At 43.1% G+C, this 19,441-nt stretch overlaps 1 protein-coding gene across 1 annotated transcript in view; it reads right to left on the bottom strand.

Moving 5' to 3' along the window:
* The window catches only part of ITIH5 (inter-alpha-trypsin inhibitor heavy chain 5), a 78,834-nt gene that overhangs the window by 21,145 nt on the left and 38,248 nt on the right, over nt 1-19,441 (bottom strand). The window contains exons 6-7 of the mRNA XM_026478732.4: nt 16,476-16,645; nt 15,741-15,857 (exon numbers count right to left, since the gene is read on the bottom strand). Coding sequence (XP_026334517.1) covers nt 15,741-15,857; nt 16,476-16,645 — 287 coding nt within the window. The remainder of the gene's footprint in view (nt 1-15,740; nt 15,858-16,475; nt 16,646-19,441) is intronic.

The following is a 19,441-nucleotide window of genomic DNA, read 5'->3' as shown; positions in this document are numbered from 1 at the left end:
TCACATGCACCGAGGGAAGGCAGGCCAGCGGGCTCCCATGGCTCCGTTTCCAGTTGCACTGGGACCTTCTGGATGGCCTCCCACCCCTCATCCCAAGGGGCCTGGGTAGGAGCTGCCACTGCTGCCCGTGGCCGGCACCGTCCATGAACGCGCTGGGGGCTCTTCCTCTCTGCTTAGATGGGCTGACGGCCCTGGGCGCTCTGCATCCTTGGATGGCTTAAACGGCCAGCAGAAGGTGAGTGTCCAGATAGAAGAGTAAATGCGTGGACTTCAGCTGACGTTTCTGCACACTGTGTTTACATGCTGAAGATGAACACAAACCTTGCCAGGCTTTCCAAGAGTACAGTCCAGAGAACAGGGTAAGCACATTCCAGAAAGAGCAGAGGAAGCCCAGAAAGGCAGAGAATGTGCAGTCCAAGCTTGTGGGAAGGCCTGAACTACCCTGGAGGCAAAGAGGTGTCACAGGAGAGGGGTTGGTCTAAACCCTAAGGGCCTGGAGGACGACAACTGAGAAGACCTGTCGACCCTTCCAGTGCAGGCGGACGGACAGACAGACGAGAATGGTTACCGCCTCTCCCCCAGGGACCTTTCCAACAAATATGACCTAAAGGGAAAGACCCTGCATGTCGCAGCAAGCCATGTTCCTTGGCCTTCTTCCCCACCCCCAAAGCTCCACTTCCTGCCCTCGCACACTAGGAAGAAGCCTGCCTGCTGGAGACCGGGAACTCCAACACATACCACTGGGAGCGAGGATGCCCTGAAGTTAACTTATCACTAGGTGACCACCGGAGCCTGTGCAAATGTCCTCTTTGGGCACCTTTACAAATAGGCATGTACGACATACGGTTATATACTTTGTACAGAGCTTCTGTGGAGACGAATACAGTTGGTGGTTGGTTGTGATGAGTGACGGCGGCTGCATGTCCGGCATTGCCAAGCTACCCTCAGTCTCTGGGGTCATCAGAGTACTTCCAGCGTGTCACCACCGGCCATGTTTATTCTCGGGGACAAGGACGGGGCTTTCTTGGGAAGAGAGGTTCGGGGTACAGTATCCAACTGCCAGGAGGTCAGCCTGCTGGGAGGAATCAGTGAGTCTCGGGGAGAGAGGGCGCTCAGGAAGAGGCAGGAAAACCATCCCCTGTGCAGAGGAAGAGAAGAGAAAGGAGCATAGGGGGTTGTGGCTGAGGATGAGGAGAGAGTGCTTAGAGATCGGTTGGCCCCAGAGCCACGCATCTCCTCTGTGGGTGGGGAGCAGCTCCTGGAGGTGCCGGTCCATGGACACGGGCACCCACACGCTCCCTGCTGCTTACAGAGGGCAATCTGCAGACACTGGTCTATGTCCAGACCAGAACATTCCAGATGGTGTCTGGACTGAAGAAAGATGAAAGGTACACAGATACAACTAACAACATACAAGGACATACTTCGTACTATTCAGGTCGTGAGGAAGCACCTTGGCCTGCCAGGTCATTAAAGCTGCCTTTTAGTAGTAGCCATCTAGAACCGTGAAGAATGGGGACTGTTCTCTGCTTGAAACTATTTTATGGTGACAAATTCTTCTCCTCATGTGTACTTTTCTAAGGTTAGAAGGAGGAAACATTTCCTTTGAAAACAATGCATTAGAAGTTAATTCCAGCTCTGCCTTGGGGTTATTCTCAAGTCAGGCTTTTCATCTCTGTCCTTAAATTGAAGTGTTTTCAGGAACAAGGTAGATATAAATAACCACGCCCAAACTCTGTTTCCGATTCCCCACTCATTCAGTGTGGTTGGCTACGTCCCTGCTGCAGGGGGTCTTCAGGAAAGAGACATAAATGGTGCCCTCTGATGATGGTGTCCGTCCAGGGGCAGAGGCGGGTCCCTGGAGTTAGTGCGTGCCGGCCCTCAGCAGCACCATGGCCAGGGAGGAGAGCGCCCCGGAGCAGCTCTGGCCTGTGCACTTTGGGTCCCTGCGGTAAACCAGGGCAAGGGATGGAAACTTCCTCTCCCCCTTCCCTACAAAACTGACCCTCGCAGCTGCAGACTCTTGGCACAGCCCCTCGAGGAGGTGAGCATTCCACTGCGCTAACTACCACGTCATGAACGACCATTCAACATTTCACAAGCAGGGAAGCACCATATAATAAGACCCTCAGAGTGAAATGTCAGTGGAGCCCATGACAAACCCAGCTGCCTGGCCGCCCTTGGTTACCACTTCCATCAGGGTTCCCGACGACGCAGCTTTTCTCAACTATTTCTGTGTCTGCACCAAACCACACTCGACAGGAAATAACTCTGACACAAAAGGCCTTTTGTATCACAGCGTCTGGGTCCTTGGGCATCCTACAAGGGGAGCCATGACATCATAGATGAAATCCAAGTTCAAGGGTAGTAGATGTGAGCCATTCTATGTTCTCAGCAGAATGGTCATTCTGTTCTCTTAAGCAGTGCTATCACTTGCCTTATTCTAAAATGTTTACCGAGAAGTGCTCATTTTCCCGTTCATTTTTCCACATGGCCCTTTTGAATGAACCCAAGAGAAAAAGCGCCTATGATAAACAGCTTTAAAAAATCCCACAAAGAAACTTAAGCCCTTCTCACATCTGAGCTGGGCCACAAACAAGAATTGTGATCAACAGATACACACCATGAAGACAGCCCTAAGTTTCTGAGACAGAACACCAGGAAGTGGACTGTGTCCACTACAAACTCTGGCTACGGTCAGCCTGCTCCCGTGGTGGGTACAAGTAACAGGAGGAAGGGGGAGGCATATTTATACTGTCCTTCTGTTAGCCCACGGTCCTTCCTGACGCCAGCACGGGGAAGCCCTCACTACCTGAGGCGTCCTGCTCCTGGGTGTCAGTGTGTCCCTGTAGTCATTCTCTGCAAAGGGACAAACAAAATAAAAATAGTCTGTGACTCAGGGGAGCCTGGGTAGCTCAGTCAGTTGAGCGCCCAACTCTTGGCTTCGGGTCATGATCTTAGAGCCGTGGGATCGAGCCCCGCGTCAGGCTCCTCAATTAGCAGGGAATCTGCTTGGGATTCTCTCCCTCTCCCTCTGGCTCCCTCTCCGTGTCTGCTCTCTCTCTTAAAAAAAAAAGTCTGTGACTCCATGAAAGTTGGCAATATCACATCCTCACTGCAACCTTAAGTCTAAGCCCGCAGCAGGAGACTGGATGCATCGGCCACCCCAGCGTCTGTGTGCACACTCCACAGGCTTCCACTCCTGGCCCTGTCCCAAGTCTCCCTGGAGTCAGGGTCATGGTCGAGACCACAGTAACCACGACGTGCCAGGAGAAGTTGCAGTCCATGGGTATCGGTTATGCTTCAGGGGGACCATGGCATTTCAAGATCCCCAAAAAATCCATAAGAGGCAAGACAACCTTATATCTACACACTATAAATCTTTCAATGATTCGAAGGAAAGTTTTCTGAAATCTTACTGTGACTGACCCACCAAATTATCAGATTTTTTTTTTAAATCCCAACTTTATGAGCAAGGCAATGAATTGAGTGAGAAAGACTGTTTCTCCATAACATATTCATGTCTATATCATCGTTATACTAAAAAACAAAACAAAACAAAACAAAAAACCCCAAAAACCTAGCCACAGATTTGTTTCAGAGAAGAAACCGAAACATTAAAAAATGTCACTCCACTGATTACTGTATAAGGACACCTCAGAAGGTTCTGTGAACTCACAAAGGAAATCAGTGATCACACAACCCCTCTTGTCTCCTCTCCACCACAAATATTCCCTAAAACCAATCTCATTATATAATTTACATTAAAAATAAAAATTCCGAACTATAATACACGAAACAAAGTATCGAAAAAAGTGTCTCTGTCAGTTGAAATCTTGTTGAAAGAAACTAAAACTATTTTTCTACTGGCCAATATGTTCTTTACAAAAAGAGGAGAAACTAGGAAGGTTGCTTTATGGAAATGGAAAATTCGGGATAGAAGTCATCACATCTTCGAATGCTTTCAAAGTTTAGTAGAAGCTAAACAGTAACTTGAAATTTCACCTGGACGTAAATGTAGAAAACACTATTTCTTTGGTCTCTACATTTTAACGCTCATACTATTATGAAGAGAATTGTGAGGTTCCTGTATTTAAAAGTGTAGGATTTTACGCTGTCATTTCCTTTACTGTTTGAATTCCAATTTCGAACGCTCTAGGGCAGTACTGCGTTAGGCTATATACGGCAGCTCTGTTCTGATACTAATTTCTTATGTGTTTACCCAATCTGTGTAAAAATAGAAAGTGGCGGCGATTTCATAGAGAAAATCATCTTCTTAGCCTAAATACAGGTATTACTTCAGGACTGGATCTAAAAGAAGATGATTTGTTAAATACTAAATTCTGGCTAAATTCAGCCTTAACCAAAAAAAAAAAAAAAAGGTCTGAAAAGGTTTAGATATTAGAACATCCGTTGCAATATAAACAGAACCGCATTTCACAAGCCTTTGTGTTTGAGTCACATTAATCTAACCTGAGAAGCCAATGATCTCTCATGTTAATGCTCTGGCCAATGTTAAGATTCATTACTTAATGTTTTGACCTTTTTTTGACAAATGTATGAAACATTTGCCTAATAATGTCATTGTACATTTTTCTAAAAGCCTCTCTGCCAATAACATTAACATCTTTGATTCTTTAAGAGATTAAGCATATCCATTTTTCATGCTTTATGTGTAAATAACTCGAGACTCAAAACATTGTTTTTTCACTTCTCCTCATAGGGAAGGTTGATACTCCCTAGGATTTGCTCTCCATGTCGATCCCACCGTTCTGACTCTGGCCAAGGACGCAGCCCTACCACTTCTGTCTGTAGGCTCCCGGTGGCTGTCCGCAGGTGCAGCTCCTGCTTTAACAGGAAGTAAATAAGAGGATGGGGACCAAGAGATTTTCACCTACGTTTACTCCTTTATAACTGGTGTCCTTCATCCATGTTCTGACACACCTACTGACTGACCTGACTGATGTGACTGAATCCTTGGTCCCCTGTGCCTGGTCTAAATTGTTAAATTATACTGCCCAACTACATCTTTGGATTCGGGAACCTGCCTGTTTCATTCGACAGATTTTTGTTGGTAAGTGACTGACTCTTTGACCGCCCTTCGACTCATTCAACTTTCTCCTACGTGTGAGTTCTCATGATTCCCGTTTCCCTGCCATGGGTCCGCCCTATGCCACTCACTATAAATCTCCAGGGATGTGCCTTGACAAACATTAAGAACACAACAGAAAGACTGGGGAGGCTGAGAAAAAGCCATGCTAAATATGAAACAGTGTAACAGTTAACAAGTAAACACGGCGTATCAGCACGCTTAGACGGTATCCACAAGAAACTACTGAGAGGAAGTGGTGTCATCCCCTACCAGGCAGGGAGAGCCATGACATCCTGTGGCTCTTTCATCTTCCCATGCTCTTAAAGACACCATGAGACTGGAAAGTGAGATTCTGGTTGCCAGAGGGAAGAGATTCTAACACTAGGCGAACTTCATTCTTAGGGGTTGGTTACTTTTTCTTCTGAGTTTTGGTAACACTCATCCTTACTTGCAGAAAGGGACTGATTCTGGAGAGCTGGAGGGTCCAGAGAAGGGAAGGCAGGAGTTTCCCTCTGCCCACTGTTCTGCCGACGGTGCCATCCTTCAAAGGAACCAGCTTTATGCAAGGGTCCCAGGCTCAAAGCCCCACTTTCTGGCAATGGCATATTCACTCCTGTTTCAAAACTCTCTTCATGTTTTTCCCCAGCCAAGACTTCACTCCCTCCTTTCCTGTCAAGAAAACTGTGTCCTAGGGGTGCCTGGGGAGCTCAGTCAGTTAAGTGTTTGCCTTTGGCTCAGGTCATGATCCCAGGGTCCTGAGACTGAGCCCCACGTCGGACTCCCTGCTCAGGAGGGGCCTGCTTCTCCCTCTCCCTCTGCCCCTCCCCCCACTTGTGCTCTCTCTCAAATAAATAAAATTTTAAAAAAGAAGAGAAAAGAAAACTGTATCCCATCTTCAAGGATTAGTTCCTAGTCACCTCGGTCATCAATCTTTTGTTGATCACCTCAAGCTCTTTATCATCCCTAAAATTCTTTCTACTGCCTACAAGACATGTTGGTTTCATGAACATGGGATTGTTCCATATTTCTTTTCTCCAGCAAAATTCTTAGGCCCTTTTTAATTTTTTTTCTTAATTTAAATTCAATTTAATTAACATATAGTGTATTATTAGTTTCCGAGCTCAGTGATTCATCAGTTGCATAGTGCTCATGACATCACGTGCCCTCCTTACTGCCCATCCCCCCACCTACCTCCCCTCCAGCGACCCTCAGTTTGTTTCCTATAGCTAGGAGTCTCTTAATGGTTTGTCTCCTCTGTTTTCATCTTATTTTTTCTAAGGTCCTTAATTAGAGTGACTTAAGTAGGCTTCTCTGGTGCACGCGTTTTCTCTTGCTTCCATGCTTTGCACATGCTAGCCATCTTTCTCTATTTGGTTCCTCTGTCCCTTCCTACCCCACCAACTTGACTACCTTCTAAAAGACCTTTCAGACTCGACTCCCCCTGCTCCGAGAAGTCCATCATCCCTTTCTCCACTCCTACAAAGAACTGATCGGTGCCCGCTCTGTGCCATGACCGGACCATACACACATGTCTACCACAGGGAGCGCTCTGCATACAACTGTCACATGACTTTGCTTCTCCTCTGGACCTCTCAAGAGAAAAGGCTCTGTCGTATTTATCTTTGTATCCCCTATGCCTAGAACCTCTCCCACTGCATGTAATTGATATTTGCCTCCTTCCTTGAGAATCTGGAGTCTGAAGCCGAAGCCAAGGTGGAATCAGGAGGCAGAGTCGGGAGTCCTGCAGGGGGGCAGGGAGGGCCGCACTATGGGGCAGGGGCAGCGAGGAGGAATTCTACCCAGGTGCCATCTCCCCAGCCAGCCGGGGGGGCAATCCCTGATAAGACTCCCACATCTGTTATCTTGTTCAATCCGCTTGCATTGACAGAATTCATCTCCTTGTTACTTGCAGCAAGTTTCCTTTTGGGCCCTTCCCAGCCCTTTACAGAGAAAGTCTGCTGATCCGATCGGAGAGAACTGAGTGCAAAATTAGAACACCAGAAAGGAGAAGCTAGGCTTTTTGGTTACACCAGGACCGCGCTGTCAGGTGCTCACTAGGAAAACCACCACCTGAACGGATCGTGCGGGAGAACTCAGAGCTCTAGCCGGTTCACTTCCTCTGTATGAGAGCCACGCAGTGCCTGCATTCAGAGTCTCAAAACTTTTTATATGTGGCCTCATTTGGGTAAATCTTAACCGCCTCCACAATAAAGTTTTTTAAATGGGTGCCTCCGACTTATTTAAAATTATCTGTATCATCATTTTGGAGGGACTAATCTTTTTGAAATAAAAAATCCAAGTCTTCAGTGGTGACCTAGGGGAAAGAATACTGTGCCCTCTGTGCATGATTTATTTCCTCATATTCTGAGTCAGAGTCAAAAACACATTTTCCCCCACTGCCTTCTGTCCCCTGCCCGAAGCCCCAGATCTCTGTTTTGCAATGTGTTTCTGACCCACGCATCTACTGGTGGCCATGTTTGGACGAGAGCAGCTCAGTAGACGAGAATAAATACTAACCAACTGAAATGATCTCTAGCCATGGCCATCAGTCATCCCTGTGGACCAGGGGTCAGCAAACGATGGCCTGGGGGCCAAATCCAGCCTGCTGCGTGTTGTTTGATAAAACGGCTTCTCCGCAGATGGCCTAGGGCTGCCTCTGTGCTACGACAGCACATTTAAGGAGTAAGACAGAGACCATCTATCTAGTCTGTAAAGCTCAAGACATTTACTATCTGTCGCCATCGAGAAAGTTCGTTGACCCTTGCTCTAGAAAACCGGAAAGGGGGAAGCTAGATATTTTTTTATTAACCGAAGCCATGCTTTCAGATGTTTACAACAAGGCTGGTAGCCTGAAAATGTAAGTAGGAGCACCCAAACCTTCCATCATCCATTTTTATTTGTTCAAGAGACATATAGTGCCTACCTCCGAGACCCTCCAAATTTCTGAGACATGATCTCATTTGGCCTTCCTGCATCTTCCTTTCCTGAGCTCCTTCACTTGTTCAGGGAGCTCTCTCCTCTAACCAGGTCACTACTCCCCTGACGCCCTCTGGGTTCTGCTGGCCTTGTCTGGCAGTCTTCCTGGCCACTCAGTGACCCTCAGGCTGCCCTTCCTTTGATCCCCATCACACGAAAGCTACTTTCTTGACAACCTAATGTTTTCCCAACGCCTTCCCATTCAAACCGTGGCAGATCCACACGGTCCTGAAGAGGACAGCTGGAATGAAGGTCATGACATCACTGGACCTCACAGTCACCCACTTTGTCCTTCTCTCCCCACCTCTGCTATCTCTATGCCTGCACTCAGCCTATCCAACCCAACTCGTTAGAGGAAAGAAGTCTGCATCCCTGTCCGTGTCCATGGTGTGCTTAACGTGAAATAATAAAGCTCTAATAGTTAATTCTATGCATCAGAGCAAAACAGCTCCATTCATGACACCAGCTGCTGGCTGAAGTCTCTTGGCCTCTCAGGGCAGCTGACATCTACGTGCACTCACCCTCATCACGTTGCAGGGCCATGAGGACAGGTAGAGCCTGGAAGCTTGGGAGGTGGTCTGATGTTAGGATCTATGTCTAATACTACCATGAAGAATGGCATAGGGAAGAGCTGGGAGAGACTAGGCTTGATGTTGGACTTTTCTACTGACAGCATTCTGTATTTTAGCATAGTGATGTCACCTCTCTGCCCCTCACCTTCTCGTTTATAAGAAGGGGGTAACAATGCCTATTTCACTGGATTGCTGAAAGATTCAATGAAAAAATGTGTCTAAAATGCTTCAAGTGCTTGGGACGCACTGGCCACTCCATGTACCTACTGTGACTCAAAAGTGTGCTACATTTAATGTTTACGTGCTGGTATGTATTTCAGCAAAAATCATTACCTATGTGTCAGGCACAGTGCTGGGCTCTGGGAATACGTGATCAAAAACAAGATGCTTCCCGAATCCACGGAGCTTATAGACAGGCTATTTGCCTGTAGGGCTGCACATAAAGTGCCCAAATGGCTCTTAGAAACTGAATTTTGGACATGAAGATGAAACTGACGACCTAGAGCATGAAGTGAACCAATGAATGAAGCACAAACAATGTTCACATTTCCCCTCATTTTAATCTGGTAATTACTGATAAGAAGCATCATGCTTGTTCTCTACCCTCTCTACCCCCAATGTAAGTGACACCTACATTCAACAGAGAAAAGAAGACAGATTTCCAAAAGTTCCATGGGAATCTAGGATTGGCCCAGAATGGCACAGATGATGGGAACGAGTCTGTAGAAAGTTCTAGAATGAAAGGCATCTGGTAAATGATCCATTAGCCTCTGCTTGGTTGCCAGAGAGAGTCCCTCAGCAAAGTTCCTTAATATGAAGGTGAAAGTAGATCCAGTTACATAGATTAGGGAAAGGGAAGAGAAGAAGATGTAAACCTTGGTCAAGGAATAACGTATTTCACAGACATATATTCTCCTTACTGTCCCCGAGGACGTGTATTTGCTAGTGCCAGGGATTTAAGCATGAAACTTATCAGGAAAAAAAGGGCTACACTGATCACATTTTCTGTGGCTCTTCTCAGCTCCTCCTCCAGGAGGTTTTACAAGCTGGAATCGGGAGGCAGGAATCTTGTCTGACCTAGCACCAGGTCTCCCTCTCAACAGATTCACCGACAAAGGCTCGTGGGATAGAAAGCAGAGCCAAGTCATGTGCCAGCAACCAGCGGGAGGCTCTGTAGCTGTTCCTAAGCTGGTGAAGTCCTGGTTTCCAGGCTCACATTCCCACTGGGATTAGGACCAGAACCAGAAAGTGCCCAGGTACTGACATACCCTTTAGGGAGAATGCATTTTAAGATTAAAAAAATCTTACGACGATTCTTGATAAATCAATCGTTCAAACTGTTAAATTCCAACTCGGTGCCCTTCACTGTGATAAGCGAAGTGAAGTACTTCGGGCCCATCAATGATGAGGGGAGCCAAGAACCCCCAGGGGCGAATGATTCTTCACAGGATCCGAGAGGACCCGTGACACATGTCCGATATTGCCAAGCCTGGTGACGCATCGCAAAAGCCCCGTGCTTGGAGCCATCTTCCTCTTGACCAGTGGGCATGATATTATGTACAAGGCTCTACCGTCAACTAAGCTCACTCAGTGCTGTGGCCTCGGAGGAGCTGAGCTGCTAAAACACGCAGCAGTTTTCAGAACAGTCCAAGGCAGCGACGGGCTTTAGAAATTGCCTAGCGGCTTCTGACATGTGTTTGGCTGGTCCAGCGTGGTTCTCCTGGAAAGAGGCCACGCTGTCGCTTAGAAGCCAGCAGAGTGCACGCCAGACTTTCAGTGCCCAGCAAGTAATGGAATTTTAATATCCAGGAATGAGGGAGGAGGGGAGAACAGCAACTGGAGTGATGTCTATCGTTACACTGCTCTTGCACAGTGCATGGAAATCCCTCCCGAAATGCAGCCGTCTTCACTGGCTCTTGAGATATCGAACTGCACTCACGTTGGCTCCGCGTGCACCTTCTACTATCACACGTGAGAGCACTGCCCCATCACACGGCTAACCTGCCCCAGGACGCCACAACATCCTGGTTTGATTCATGGGCCTCAGTGTCAGATTTACTAGCTGAGTCATCCACCACCTTAAAGCCTTGGTTTCTCCATCATCAAAACGGGGATGACGGCCAAATTGTTACAAAGATTAAATAACTTTTTAGCCAATAATTCGTGTAATACCTTTAGCATGATGACTCCCATGTTGAAAATGTTCCATGCTGTATTTTTAAGAAGTGCCCGATTTTGCTTCATCATTAATGGTGAGTCTAGGAGATCCTGATTTAGTTCACTGGTTTTCTCTGGACAATTTGGGGCAGGCTTTACCTTTCTGGGGGTTTAGCAAGAAGATTCTTGATTGTTCTCCCACCGGGAGTGGAAGATCCTATGCACTAGAATGGATTGGGTTTGAGGTTAAATAAAGCCTGACGTGACTCAGACAGCTGAAGATATGAGTCATTCGAGCTGCTGTAGTCTTTGGGTGATTTAATGACCTTTGTGTGAAGATGCAGAACAGACCATGCATTTTACCATTTTTGGTGTTTCTTAATATTTACTGGGAAATAATTAAAATATTATAATTTCCTGAATTCTACAAATGCATACTATAGCTGTCATTGTAAGTAATTTACATGATTTAAAGTTTGACAATATCCTTTTCCTCTTTTGTAAATTGTTTCATATTCTTTGCCCGTTTCTTATATAAGATTAATATTCATTGATCTGGAATAGCTCTCTATATATTAAAGATAAACTCTTTGCTGCATAAATTTTTCCAGGCTTCTCTTCACTTTTATTCTGTTTTTACTTAAAACAAAAGTTTAAACATTTTTATATAGCTAAAGTTACTGATTTTTTTTCCCTTTAAAATTACTTTTCATGGCTTTTAGGCTTAAAAAGTCTTTCCCTACTTCAAAATTAATTAACTGACATATTTTCTTACTTATTTTTGGGTGTGGTTCATTGATTATGTTTCACTGCTTAATCCATTTGGAATTCTTACTCTAGTAACAGTTTTATGTGTTAATAAATTGGTATGCACTTTCTAGAAAACGTGGTTTTAATATCTGTAAAAAAACCAAATTAGTTAGTATTCCTTGCCCCAGTAATTCTACTTCTAAGAATCTAACTTAAGAAAATGATTAGCACATGGTCAAAGATTTCTACATCAGGACAGTTATCCCAATGCTGTTTATAATTAGCAAAAAAAGGAGATAACTTCAAGTCTCTCATGGGTGGTGGCACGAGTCAATGTTTTTCAGCTGCACTATCCAATACAGTAACCACTAGCCACATGTGGCTACTTAAATTTAAATGTATTAAAATTAAATAAGATTTAAAAATTTCAGTTCTTCTGTTGCATCAGTCACATTTCGAGTGCTAATAGCCACATGTGGCTAGTGGCTGCCACACTGGATACCACAGGTATAGAACATTCCCATTCTCATAGGAGTTTCTGTGGAACAGTACTGCCTCCTGGCCATTAAAATCGTATTTTTAAGGAATATTTAATAATATCAGATATATTCATAATATAAGGGTAAGTAAAAATATCAAAATACAAGATATTTGGTGGTAACACAACTTCGGATTGGTTGCAGTAATTTTAATTATCAATACCCTCATCAAGTTAAGTTATTTTTCCCCCAGAGGAAACCCAAATCCTGGCCTCATCAAGGTCATTGTCTTAAAGAAAAAGAAAAAAGAAAATATGAAGATTTATAGGTGCATAGAAATTTAATGACACACACATAGAAACCTAGTACATGGCACCCACTCAGTAACTGCTAGTTGATTCAAAATCCAAATGGGAATGACCACATTGGGTCAGATGCAAGGCCTAATTAACACTACATTCTACGGCCAACAGCGGTCTCCAAAGAAGCCACGATTCTCCTTCTTTCAGCATGTGTTATCCAGCCAACAAAGTCACAAAAACAACAATGGCACTTAAGAACTTGGAGTGCATAAAGCAAAGAACTTTTCAGAATATTCAGTAAATACGAAAAGGCAGTTAGGCCTCTCAAACATCAACAGAAAATCACCACTACATAAGAATGTTTCATGTAGGGGCGCCTGGGTGGCACAGCGGTTAAGCGTCTGCCTTCGGCTCAGGGCGTTATCCCGGCGTTATGGGATCGAGCCCCACATCAGGCTCTTCCGCTATGAGCCTGCTTCTTCCTCTCCCACTCCCCCTGCTTGTGTTCCCTCTCTCGCTGGCTGTCTCTCTCTCTGTCGAATAAATAAATAAAATCTTAAAAAAAAAAAAAAAAAAGAATGTTTCATGTATGCGTGATTAATACTTTGGGAAATGGTGCCCATAAAGAAAACCTACACGTAATTTGTACCGAACCTTCCCACTGCGAACAACTAAAAGAGCAATACGCAAAACGTATGTTTTTTAAAAATCTTGAAAGTATCAAAATAGTGAGAAAAACTATCTGGGAAAAGATGAAAATTTGAAGAAGCAGGCTCAGTATCTGGGATCACTGTTATCTAAAGGCTGTTTGTCAAGGCCAAAGAAATATCTGAGAAGCTGAGCATCACTTTAGTAGCTTAGGGAGTCAAAAGTTGAAGTCCGGAGCCCGCCAGGGCTGGGTGCTCTGGTAAGCTTCTACATTTTGTGCTATTCAGAAATAAACCAGTCTTGAAAGGCCTGAAATTCAGCATTGAGCCATCTGGGCTGCCCAGAAAAACTCAAGCCCTGAAAATGGACTAAAATGATCCCAGATGGGGGTGCCTAGATGACTCAGTTGGTTAAGTGGCCGATTCTTGATTTCAGCTCAGATCATAATCTCAGGGTTGTTGGATAGAGCCCTGCATCAGGCTCTGCCCTCAGGGACAAGTCTGCTTCAAGATTCTTTCTCCTTCTACCCCTTCCCCCACTAGCACGCACTCTCTCTCTCTCTCTAAAATAAGTAAATAAATCCTTTTTAAAAAATGATCCCAGATTGTAATCCCCCAGGTACCTGACAGAAACACCCCAAACCTTCTCTATCAGAAAAGATCATCATCCTAGGCTTTCAACTATTTCTACAAACAAATGTTTGAAAATAATGTTCATCATGCAATAAAAAATGACCAATCACATAAAGAGAGAAGAAAAACAATACAAACACATCCTAGGAGCACAAGTTTGGAATGGTCGCATATGGACTTTAAAATAACTATGTTTATGATGCTTGAGAAAATAAAAAATGTTATTAAAAACTTTGTGAAATAACTAAACATTCTAAAAAGTGACAGAACAGATTTGAAAAGAACCAAATGGTAATTCTAGAACTAAAAAACACAATAACTGAAATAACTCAATGGATGAATTTGAGAGTAGACTGGACATACCTGAAAAGATAATCTGTGAACTCTAAGATAGGTTTGGAATGAAGTATGGAAAAGCAAAAGTTGGAATAAATAGAAGAGAGCAAGGGAAACAAGATCCGGAGAGATTTTCTAACACTGGAATCCCAGGAGGAAAAGTGAACCAAAGTTATTTTAGAAATAATGGCTGAGGATTTTCCCATGAATCCACAAATTCAGAAAGTCCTAGGAACCTCAGGCAGGAAAAAACAACAACAACAACAACAAGAAATCCACCTCTGAAATCATAATAAAACTATAGAAAACTTAAGATAAAGAGGAAAATCTTAAAAGCAGTCAACAATAAAAGATTACCTTTAGAGGAACAACAGTTAATATGATTACTGACTTATCAACAGTAACAATGGAAGCCCAGAGACAGTGGGATCTATCTTCATTGGAAAGAAAATCACTGTCAATGCAGAATTCCATTCCCAATAAAAATATCCTTCAAGAACGAGAATGAAATAAATCATCTTCAGACAAACAAAAACGAAGAGAATTCTTTACTGGCAGACCCACATTTAAGAAGATATGGATGAGTATTCTTCAGGCAAAAGAAAAGTAATCCCAGATGGAAGGTCAGAGGTGCAAAAGGAAGGGAAAGCAATCTAAGTGGAGAAGCCAGCAGGCTGAATTCTGTACAAGGATATGAAGTACAAGAACTATGTAAGAACTACACGGAACTGACTGACAGGGCGAAGTTATCTATACAAACGAGAAATTGTATCTGGCAATCTCCTGAAAGGAAAGAGTCAAACCCTATTTTTGCATGGAATATATTTTTTTTTACTATTTTGGGGGGGAGAAAAATAAGATGCCATGAAGAAAAAAAACAACAGATTCTACGTGATTTTTTAAATACAAATGGCTAAAAAAGAACTTACAAAGTAGTAACTGAGAGAAAATATTGACAATAGTTTATCAGCTAAGATCAATTTCAACTACATGTGGAATGGGATCTAGGGGTGGGATCTCTTTTGAGGTTTGAGGTACTATTAAACCACATATTTATTATTAATTGATAAAAATAGATAATGAATTAAGACAAAAAAGCTAAGAGAACTAAGTGTTTGATGAATGTAGAGTTATAATTTGGTATGGAAGCCAGTAGCTTTTTCTATTTTCTGTTATGTGAGTTGAAATTATTTTATAAAAGCAAATTTGTGATATTTATGATACCAGAGTAAGATAAGGAATAGCCCTTTCTAGTGGTTTGTTAAAAAAATTTAATACTTGTATTTTCAGTATAGTTTAATATTTTATCATAGACTACATGTCCCTTAATGTCCCTCCTATCCCTAGAATTTTAACATTTACCTAAATGCTGTAAGAATTTCACTCCTGAGTTATTGAGATGGAAGTTCTTTGTTCTAAGGGTAGGTCAACGGGGCTGAATGATTCTCTTCCATTGCTCTGAAAGGACATGATTACCAAACAGAATTAGTCCATCAGCAATGATGCTGTTGAGTGTCCCTCTCAGTGTATTCCTGTCTCACCTTATCTACTCTGCCAGTCCCCTTTATTTCGAAGTGTTTCAATACATGCCCCTCTGCTCTCTTAAAACACCGTCCTGAAATGAGAGTTTATGTCAATGGCTGGACTAGATCATCAGTTCAGGAAGGTTCTGTGTAGGCAGGAATAGCCGGATGGTAAAGCAGACATGTGGCATCAACTGAATTTTATTCACAGAGTGCATCATGGTTCCAGGCAAAAGTGAGAAAGAACAAAATTGGCAGTTGGCCCTCACTCACCTGCCGGAGCTTTGTTCCTACCATGGAGGCACTGCTGTCAAGCACAAATACCACATTCTTGGGCAAGGGGGGTAGGTCTTTGGGGGCAAAGTAGTGCACAAAATAGCCATTTAGAACCTGACGGAGAGAAGAGAAAGTAAAAATGGTAGTGCCCAGAATAGACAGGAAAACTACCTAAAATGGACAGTCTATATAACTTTTACAAGTCAGAGTATGAAACAGATTTTATAAAGATAAAATCACCCCTTTAAAACTTATCACCTATGTTGACTAATTTAATTTTAATTATCCACCTCCTTATGGCCCTTGCCACTTGGAATTCCTGCTTCCTTTAATACATAGTTTTTATAAGTTGAGATGTCAAAGTTATCTACATTCTGGTTGCATGGTAATGCATCTTAATATTGCAACCCTGTCTCTGGAGCAATAAAACCTAAAGGGAAATGAGCCATGGACCAGGCTCTCTTAATTAAAATTGAAGATGAACTAAAATTCTAACTTCATCTAAAACACTGCAGGGAAAATTACATTACAGATTTCATTTGCTCTCCAGATTAGTGAAGCAGGAAATAGGAAGGGAACACCCTAGTCCCCTTGGAGACATATTTTAGGTTAAAACAAATGTCTAGGAACCAGAACGTTCTCCTCCCTTAGATAAGAACTGGAATCCCTTGTTCTAAGTCTAACTAAAAGTATCAAGCAACTAACACAAAATGGCAACAATGAGCCCATTACCTGGATGTCCCCAATGCTCTGTTCCCTGTTGACATCATATCTAATGATGAAATCTCCCAAAACGCCATTCTGAGCAATCCTGGCTTGTTGGACCACACTAGGCTTAAAAGTGACTTTGGCAAAAGTGTCATTTTGGTTGATAACAGTAGAAGGAGGCGGCCCAGAATCATCTGCAAACAAGATATAAACATAATTCATAACTGCACATATCAATATTTTTTGGAAAAGAAGGAGGGCTGTTTTACATGGACACAGAGGGCTAGACTTTATTTTGTTGCAGGTTTATATTCCATATGAACTTCACAGACTTCATACCGATAATACATCACAGTACAACAGATGTTAAAGGTTTCACCTTTATGCCTTCTTTTTCATCTTTTATGTGAATTTTCTAAACACACAAAAGTAGAGAGAAGAGTAAAATGAACCCCCAGGTACCTTTCACCCAATTTTAACAATTATCAACTTCTTACCTATCTTTTGTATCTGTTTTTACGAAGCCCCTCACCATCTCTTGCTAGAGTATTTTAAAACGAATCCCAGACATCATATGTCATCCGTAGACACTTCGGTATGTCTAACTATAAGAACTTTTTTCCGCATAAACACAAAACCATCATCACAAGTTACAAAACCAATGCTCAATGCCATGTTATCCCCAAATATACTCAGTCTGTATTGAAATTCTCCCAATTCTTTAGAATGTGTCTTGATATGGCTGATTCCTTCAAATCCGGATCAAAAAACGACCACACACCACATTGGGTTTATGTTTCTTAAATCTCTTTTAATCTACAAGTGCCCCCCTCCCCACCCCGCTGCCGCCTTTCTTCTAACGCTACGTAAACGTGTTGTAAAACCCTGGTTATCTGTCCAATGGAATTTCTCACATTCTGCATTTCGTGACTGTTTTCTTGTCTTATCTTTTAACTTCCTCCTCAATTCCCCTGGCTTCCATCCTTGGCTCGCACTGTAACATCTGGGGGAACTAGAAAAAAAATATTAATATCCAAGCGGATAGCTCATTTAATTGGTCTGGGGCATAGTCTGGGCATCTGAACTTTAAAAAATCCCCCATGTGCATCTAATGTGCCGTCGAAGTGGAGAACCACAGCTCCATCTTCTCTCCTTCCCTGTGTGCTGGTAGGACAGTTAGACGCTTGCTTAGATGCGGGTCTGTACCACCGACAGGAACACTTCACAGGTGATGCTGAGCGCTTACCACTTTTCACATCAGAAGCACACGGTATCTACTTGTCTGCTCTCAGCTGTAGTAAGAAAGATGCTGGGCTCCCATACTGTCAATCTGATCACCCGTTATAAAGCTCCTCATTGATCTTTCACTTCATAGTTTTACGAGACACCGACAATGTCTGTCTGGATCCACTATTTCATCAGAGTTGCAAAAGGGTGGGGTCTAATTCTATCACTCCTTCTATATGGAAGTCTTCCAGAAGAAACACCTTCCCCCACCAATCATTTGGTTGTCCTAACATACTGTTTGTCCAGAAAGTTTATGGCTCTTTTTAAGAAAACATCCCCCAAAGTTTCCCCCAGCATAAATCTTCAAATATGAATTAGAATTACAGAAAGATAAATCCACAAATGGATTTTATATGATTTAAGAAAAAGCAGTGGGATGACAGATTAAGTACAGCACAGCCCATTTTTTACTCCTGACTTTCATTTCCTATTAGAACAGAGAATCACTTTGCAGACGACCCATCTTTCTAAATCCAAACACCACGTCTATATACTTAACAAGAGAAAATCAGTTTTTAGCTCTGCGTGCACCAAGAGGAATATAAAAATAAAATGGAGGATACGTAAATATCAGTATATGTGGAGACTTTATCCAGATACTGAATCAAAGCCAGGCTTAAAACTGCTGCAAGGCATCTGATCACTTTTTTAAAAAATCTATTCAAGTTGATGCCGTACACAGAGTGAGCTGACCAGCAATCTGCCATCCCTAATTAGCAAAATAAAATAGGAAACAAGGCATAATTCGCCCATGGTAATTTGTACGTAAGAATAAACTTCCTCTTGCTAATGGTTTTAGACATTAAAATCAAAGGAAGTTTAAACATGTCCTTCAACAGAACAGACAATTATTTTTCAGAGACAATTTAGGTGTAACCTTAACAGGAACTACAGGGCAAAACTGATTCTCCTATTATTTGCACCCATCGAGGGCAGATGTTTCGGGAGTGACTAGAAAACCAGAAAATAGAAGATTTCATTCTTATAGAAGACAGCTGTATGAAAGATAACATGCTTCCAGCAGATCTGCCCATGTGAAGAAGGAGCTGGGAACATCTCAATGGCACGTTGACAAGTGCCAGCCTCCAGCTCACCAGCATGGTTGGTGACGCCTGAGAACCACTACAGAGGAGGAAGGGGAAAAAGGCTGAAAATGGAAAGGTCTTGGAAATAGAAGGAACATGCACGCTCTTCAGAGTCAGTCTCTCATTGGTGATGACTGGTAAAGCACCAAGAGTGCGAGGCGTGATAACACAGCTGAGAACTCGGAATCATGAATGAGTCAGAAGGACCTGCCTTCGATACTGGCTCGACCTCTCCTTCCTTACCTGTGAGACTTGGGGCAAGTTACCGAGCTTTGGTTATCTCATCTGCAAAATGGATTAATGGTCTACCAAACTCACAGTATTGAAAAGATCAAGTGATGTTATGGACCGTAGTCCTTCCTTATTCCCACTCTTATCCCTGTACAGACGATGCTTTTTTGAATACATACATATGACCAAGTTTAATTTATAAATTAGGCCCAGTAAGTGATTAACAACAACAGCGAATAATAAAATACAATGATAAGAACATACTGCAGTAAGAGTCACATGAATGTGGTCTCTCTCTCAAAATACCTGCCTGTGCTATCGTCAGCCTTCTTAGGATGACAGGAGAGGATAAAATGCCTATGTGCTGGATGAAGGCAGGTGAGGGAC

The sequence above is a fragment of the Ursus arctos genome, unplaced genomic scaffold (genome assembly GCF_023065955.2).
Source record: "Ursus arctos isolate Adak ecotype North America unplaced genomic scaffold, UrsArc2.0 scaffold_30, whole genome shotgun sequence".
Taxonomy (NCBI): Eukaryota; Metazoa; Chordata; class Mammalia; order Carnivora; family Ursidae; genus Ursus; species Ursus arctos.
Note: the sequence above shows the minus strand (reverse complement) of the source record. Positions and strands in the feature narration are given on the sequence as shown.